At 33.9% G+C, this 7,938-nt stretch overlaps 1 protein-coding gene across 3 annotated transcripts in view; it reads left to right on the forward strand.

Annotated features, from left to right (window-relative positions):
- Nucleotides 1-7,653, forward strand: part of LOC142239444 (uncharacterized) — a 73,533-nt gene extending 65,880 nt beyond the window's left edge. For all 3 annotated transcript variants that reach the window (XM_075311234.1, XM_075311235.1, XM_075311236.1), the window contains exons 3-5: nt 1,104-1,340; nt 3,573-3,913; nt 3,985-7,653. In XM_075311234.1, coding sequence (XP_075167349.1) covers nt 1,126-1,340; nt 3,573-3,913; nt 3,985-4,478 — 1,050 coding nt within the window. In that variant the 5' untranslated portion in view covers nt 1,104-1,125 and the 3' untranslated portion in view covers nt 4,479-7,653. The remainder of the gene's footprint in view (nt 1-1,103; nt 1,341-3,572; nt 3,914-3,984) is intronic.
- Nucleotides 7,654-7,938: the final 285 nt, after the last annotated feature.

Here is a 7,938-nt window from a genome sequence, read left to right on the forward strand (position 1 = left end):
TTTCGATGTGTTACAAACGGAATGACAAAGTTAATATACCCCCATCCTATGGTGGAGCGTATAAAAATTAACTTTGACTAATTTCATTTTCCCTCATTCATATATCAATTCCTGTAATTTTTTAGTTCTCAGCAGTTTTTTCTACAATACAAACATCGTAGAAAATATTATTCGATTTTATAAATTTTTTAAATTTTGCACTTTGTCCAGACGGAGAATCAAACCGCGGACCACACATAATATGCAAACACAATATCCACTACGCCAAGTAGTTATTATTGTCATCAAAAGGCAACTATCGTTTTAGCCCTGGAAGCATACAGTCAAGCAATTATATTTATAGACCACAATGTTGGGCACACACAACCGATTTAAACAAACCCAATTTAATGAAAACAAAAAACTGTAAGAAAGATATAACGTTTGCGATACCGTTTTTCTTTTCTTTGTGTATAGATTCCTAAACGTATTCAAAACCCATAAGAATAATGGATTATTAAAATAATAAAGTCGACGAATAAAAAGATAAGGATAATTTGCCTTATTATTTAGTTAATTGAAGCCATTAAAAAATTATTAGTCGGTTTTAAGCAAGTAAATTTGGTTGGGTTATGTGTACCATTAAATAGTGTAAAGTTAATTAAATGACTCCTGAGATCATCCTGAAAAGTATTTTTTCATTACGTGGAGTAACTATGAATTCAAAACCAATAGCAATAACTATAACAATCTATACTCCCATCGACTGATCTTCTCATCAATATGAAGTAATTGCAAGTTGTAGATACCCAGCTGTCATCACATCCATTACTGGGAGTTTCATACCTTGCTAACAAATTTCTATTAAAAATTAATTGATAATAAAAATATGCTAAGTGGTTTGGTGGACATAAACGAAAAAACCAGATTTGAGGAATGTTAACTATAGTACTTCAGAGAGTTTGTCACTACGATAATTTATGCAAAAGATGGGGAAGTGAATGACGTTTTAGTAGGCAGGCGCTATTTTGTATAATTTAGTTGATAAATAAAAATTCAATGAATTTATAAACATCTTGGACTAAATAATTACAAATGCTAATTGCATTTTCTTCGTTTTACAGATAATTAAAAAATAAGCTCACAATGCGGGAACGTAGTCACACCACCCCAAGACGCCGGGGACCCAAACATCCATTACCCCAGGATGCCTTGTATAATGATGATTCGTCTTATGAGCAACAGGAGTCACCCTACTATACAATTGACAACACCGAGGATATTTACAGTACTACTCTGTTGCCTTCTCAAAGATGTTATATAGATCCTTGGGATTTAGAAAATTACGATTATGTGAGAAAGTAAGTATTATGAAGTCCATTATGTCAGGAGACCATACACCCAAAGAAAAACTACTTTCCTCAGGAACGAAATTTTAGACAAACAAAATTTCCCCTTCTTATTTTTAACTTTACATTGGCTAGTGGTTATTTTTTTATGCCCTCCACCATAGGATGGGGGTATATTAACTTTGTCATTCCGTTTGTAACACATCGAAATATTGCTCTAAGACCCCATAAAGTATATATATATTCTGGGTCGTGGTGAAATTCTGAGTCGATCTAGCCATGTCCGTCCGTCAGCCCGGCTGTCCGTCCGTCTGTGTACTCAAAAAAAAAGTTTACTTGGATCCAAAGATTTTGACCTTCCCTTAAGGATTTTAGTATTGGTTCCAAGCCAAAGATGCGGCTTCTTTAAAATAAAGAAATTTTTTAGCGACCTATCTGACTTTAAATCTAGGACCACTAAAATTAAAATTAGGATACAGATCTCATTTATCAAATTTTCATTCTCTTTTCGAGGTTTATTAATAAAGGTGCTCACGTACAAACAAATGCAAGTTTAAAAATCCAAATTATAACGGAGACGTCAAAGTAAAAAATGTTTTCTTACTTCCAAAAAAAAAAAACTTTAAACCAAAGACGCTAAATCCTCAAAATAAGTCTTAGCCTATATTTGAAGCGTTTTTATCTTAAATCTAAAGTTTCAATATTTCAGTTAATTTTGAGGACGATTTCTTTAAATCAAAAATGTGTTTCTTTACTTTGAGGAAAATTAGCCTTAGTTAAAGACATGCGACTCTAATGGAGGGAAGTCAAAATTTATGTCCTAAATTTAATGAAAAAAAATTTTTAAGCAAAGATCATAAACTTCCAATGATGTAGGTTAGGTTAGGTGGCATCCCGATGTATCAGGCTCACTTAGACTATTCAGTCCATTGTGATACCACATTGGTGAACTTCTCTCTATTGACCTGTGATACAACATTGGTGAACTTCTCTCTATTTTATTGATGTAAGTCGGATGGTATTGCAAATGGGCCATATCGGACCAAGTTTACGTATATTCATCCGATCCGGTTGAAATTTGGTATGTGGTGTAAGTATATGCTCCCTAACAACCATGCAAAAATTGGTTCATATCGGTCTATAATTATATATAGCCCCCATATAAACCGATACCCAGATTTGACCTCCGGAGCCTATTGGAGGAACAAAATTCATCCGATCCGGTTGAAATTTGGTACGTGGTGTAAGTATATGGTCCCTAAAAACCATGCAATAATTTATCCATATCGGTCCATAATTATATATAGCCCTCATATAAACCGATCCCCAGATTTGACCTCCGGAGTCTATTGGAAGAGCAAAATTCATCCATTTCGGTTGAAATTTGGTACTTGGTGTTAAAATCGGTCTATAGTTATTATTCATATCGGTCCATAATTATATATAGCCTCAATATAAACCGAGCCCCAGATTTGATCTCCAGAACCCTATAATTCATTGGAGGAGCAAAATTCATCCGATCCGGTTGAAATTTGGTACGTGGTGTTAATTCGGCCGAATTTACGGCCGTAAATATTTGTTTCAATTTAATTACTCTTAAGGTGGGTATTAAGTTCTAGTTTAGGGGTATTAAGTTCAGATTATTAAAAAAAGCCATCATGAAAAATGGCGATTTTAGCGACTAAACTAGAACTTAATAGCTACTTTAAACTGCTAAAATCGCCATGTTTTCACGATTACTTTTCTTTAATAACATATATTTTAAAGAATATAAGCTTTATGAAAAGTTGCTTTGAGATATTCCCCATAAAGTTATAATAAAATTGGCATCAGAGAGGTATAATTTTATACTTTTTTGCTGATTTATTTTTTATTTTTGCGGCTAAACTCGAACTTAATACCCACCTTTATGTTCTCTTGTAACGTTTTTTTTGTTAATAAAATTTAATTAAACCAAATTTGCTTTATGTACTAAAATTTTTCGAAGCTGTAGTTTATTATTACTCAGAATATTGAGAGAATCCTGAAAAACTCGGGATCCTGAAAAAATCTTGAGATTCAATATTTTGAAATCCCGAATCCCGGGATTTATAAAAATTTTTCCCGAATGATAGGCCTAGTTTCTAAGCTTCTCTAAGTGGTTTCGCCTTAATGCGAAACGCAGGACCGCTCCGTATTACAACATTTTATATTTGAAAAAACTTAAAATATTATTTTTTGTCTTGTGTTTTCTTAAAATTTCAGGAAAATTGGTGAAACTCCCTCACCCCGTGGCTATTACGATAGTTCAGCATCACCTAGTCCTCCCATAGAGGAGCCAATACATTCGCCTTACTTCTATGAACGTGAACCAATCGAATTAGCTCCACGTATGGCTTCAACAATGCCACGTAAAAGCAGATCTTCCCATTACCAATGTCAAATGGAATGTTGTAATATCAAACCAATAAGACGTCCCAGTGGTATTTATGATGTGGGACGACGCGACAATTATGATGAATACATGATTTCACACATGTCACAAAAATTCCAAAACGGTTTCAATTTAGAAGATATCGAACGAAATATTTACAGAGGTTATGGTGGTAAGTATTACAGTAACTGATAGTTGTGAAAATGAACTCAGTGTCTAACATTTAACTTTTGATATCGACAGGTGGTTCGACATCTTCCTCAGCTGATCCACACAGCTCACTTGGCGATGGAGATTATCTCTCTTCAACCATTCCCCGTAAGTCTTCACATCATCGTGGACCGCTATCGCCTACACGTCAATTTTCCAAACCTGCACCCAAACTGGAATTTCCTGCTCCACCACTTTCTATGCCTCCCTCATATGATTATTGCAATCCTTATGCTACATTGCCTTGTTGTAGCATATCCGATTGTTATGAATGTCTGTCACAGGCAGCAGCCCAACAGCGCCAGCAACTTCAACTCTATGGCAGTCATTCGATCTATGGTCCTTCGATAACGCCAGACAGTTGCTATGACTGTGGACCCACCCATAGTCTTGGCCGTAGACCCTCATCATCGCTCTACAGTGGAATTTATAGCAGTAAATTTGGAATGAGCAAAAAGGGTTTACTACAAATTGATTATTCCTGTAGCTGGAATGATTTGGATCGCATTATGACAAGAAATTATTAAATATTGGCAATTTTGTAGATTTGTTTTGCTTGTATTTATTTAAGATATATGTATGTATATTCTCTACTACCATTAATATTGTATGTATGTATATTTCTTCTTCTACCGATTCACACTATTCTATATTAACTTGTTATATATCATATTGAAATGATATGGTGGCATATCTGATTCAGCTGATGATAACTGCTTTGGAAAAAATGCTCTACAAATTATATTATTCTAAAATTACGATATTTTACGGGACATTTTTTTATAAAGAGTTTATTTTATAATGAATCACAAAAAACATATTATTATTCTTGAAACGTAAACAATTTAACTGCCGGTTGTACCGGCGGTATTCATAATTTTGCATATTGAAATTAATTTTATGATAAAATGTGCAGCAATCCAAAGTTCGATTTTATCCCTGTCGCTACCTAGATTCTAAAGTGACACTATAACAATCGTCATGGAAAATGTTCCAAAATAATTTTGAAAATAATTTTACATGACTATTGTATGAAGAGCCATTTTCATATATTGTGAAACACCAATGATAAATAGCTTTTAATAAATTTGGTGAAAAATTGTCGAAATTCAAAATATATTAAAATAATAAAATGGCTCCAAGACGTTTGCTGTATACTTTCATCAAATGTTTGTAGTCAGCCTTCTCAGCGATCCATCAAGCCTCAATATCATCATAACCTATTTAGCATTCATTGGTTTGATCGTTATAACAAAAATGAATTCCGGCAATTTGCAATGACGAATATGGTAACATGGAGGTTTATATAACAATGAGTTCACTTGCTTGTCGTCAAACCAAGCATGTTAGAGCTTCAAGCCTTTCCCTTTATTAGCTTTTTAAAAGGAGTAGTTTCCCTTATACTAAACAGAATGCTCAAATATGTTACACAGATTTTCATCAAAAATAAGGGCATTTTTTAGTTTGGATTTAGGGATATCCAAACTAAAAAAATATGCTCTAAGTGAACATACTCCCTTCAAAATAAATGTCAAATTATTGAAATGTAAAGGGTGGTTAAAATTTCAAGGGCCGATGTTGATTTTGAATAAAACACAAACTATTTAGGAAATTATTGTAATTTTATTTTATTATGATAAATTAGTATTACTCAATTATGTATGGAACAAAATATCGGCCAAATGGGCGCCGCGACCTCGGTGGCACACCTTCATCCGATGGTCCAAATTTTCGATGACGCTGAGTCATAATGGAGGTTCTATGCCGTTAATGTGTCGAATTATCTCATCCTTTAGCTCTTGAATTATTGCTGGCTTATCGACGTACACCTTTTCTTTCAAATAACCTCAAAGAAAAAAGTCCAACGGTGTCAAATCACATGATCTTGGCGGCCAATTGACATCGCCATTACGTGAGATAACACGGCCATTGACAGCCTGTTTCAGTATGTCGAACGAGCTCTATCGATCGACTGAAATGCATAGAAACAGCTGATTTTTGGTTATAAATTCAGCTGTTTGTTTCCATTTCAGTCGATCGATAAAGCTCGTTCGACATACAGAAACAGGATGTGAATTTGTTGCGCAAAAGAGCCATTGTTTCGTTAGCTGTGTGGCAAGTGGCACCGTCCTGCTGAAACCACATATCGTCCACATCCATATCTTCCAATTCGGCCATAAAAAGTTCGTTATCATCTCACGATAGCGAACACCATTCACAGTAACTGCCTGACCGGCCTCATTTTTGAAAAAATACGGCCCGATGATGCCGCCAGCCCATAAACCGCACCAAACTGTCACTCTTTGTGGGTGCATTGGTTTTTCGACAATCACTCTTGGATTCTCATTCGCCCAAATGCGGCAATTATGTTTATTGACGAATCCACTGAGGTGAAAATGTGCCTCATCACTGAAGATGATTTTCTTCGAAAATTGATCATCCATTGTTGCCATTTCTTGGAACCATTTAATACGTTGTTGGATTGTGTATCTCTCCATGGTCCAAATTGAGTAAGTCTGAAATAGAGAAATGTCAAATAAAATTCGAAAAAAATTGGCGTTTAGGTGTGGTTCACATTCAACATCGGTCCTTACAATTTAACCACCCTTTATTTGTTTTTAAATATATTCATGCCAATAATAAAATTTTAGCATAAATGCCCGGCATGAATCTTTGGCAAAAAGTTCGCTCGTGAAGATTGTTTTGTCATTTGTTTCTAATGGTCTGGTACGCAGTTTATCAAATATTTTTTATGTATGCCGATAATGCCGTTGTATCTCATATTTTATACACCATACACACCATAGGATGAGGATATAATAATTTTCTCATTCCATTTGTAACGCATCCAATTATTGGTGTCAAATCCCACAAAGTATTTTTGGTCGTGGTGAAATTTAGAGTCAATCCAACGATATCCCTCCATCCATCTGTGAAAATCACAGTTCAGAACGAAACAAACTATCGGCTTGAAACTTGACACAACCAGGTGTTATCGATGTAGATCGGATGGTATTGCAAATGGGTTATATCGATCCTTTTTATTTACAACTCCCATATAAACCGATCTTCAGATTTGACTTTCGGAGTCACCTGGAAGAGCATATTTCGTCCGATCCAGTTGAAATTTGGTACGTCAGTATAGGTCTTCTAAAAAAAAACATGAAAAAAATTATTTTATATCGGTTCATTAATATATATAAATCGATACCCAGATTTGATTTGACTTCTTGAGCCTCCTTGGGGAGCACATTTCATCTGATGTGGAATTTAGCACTTATTTTAACAACAACCCCATTCCTGTTGAATCTTTACCCCAAAAAATGTGATTTTCAACTCGAAAACTAAAGATATTAGGTATGTTCAGTGGATGCATATATGGAATTAAAGAAGGTAACATATGCAGTCAAATATTGTGAAAAATAGTTTCGTAGGGTGTAATTAACCATTAAAATATTATCATTTTTAAATTAAAGCCGCTTATATAAATGGGTATTGTTATTAACTGCTCAACAGTGAAAAAAGTTTTTAACACATAAAGAATTAAAGTAATTCTTAAGTCATACACATCTGTTATATACTGAAATTTATCTGTATATAAATTATGTATAAATTCATAATTTTATATATTATATAATCGTTCTGTATTTTTGATATAGCAAGTAAAGTTAATAAAGCTAATTTCAAATAAATTTAAAAAAATAGTATTATTCATTTTAGTATCCAAATAGAAAGCTATGCTGTAATTTAGATTAATATAAGATAAGACAGTTTTGTAAATGCATTCTTATAGGAAGCTTAGTTATTACTTCATACTGAAGTTCGTAGAAGCATCGATAACTAGAGGTATGTACGTGGATTTAGAACAAACATTTTTAGTTGTATTTCTCTAAAACTCAGTTCGATAGAAAAATTAAGCATGCCGATAAAAATGTTTTTCTAAGGGCAAAGGATATATGACAATTTTCGCCTAACGACAATTCCGAA

This window comes from Haematobia irritans, chromosome 5, assembly GCF_050003625.1.
Source record: "Haematobia irritans isolate KBUSLIRL chromosome 5, ASM5000362v1, whole genome shotgun sequence".
Lineage (NCBI taxonomy): Eukaryota > Metazoa > Arthropoda > Insecta > Diptera > Muscidae > Haematobia > Haematobia irritans.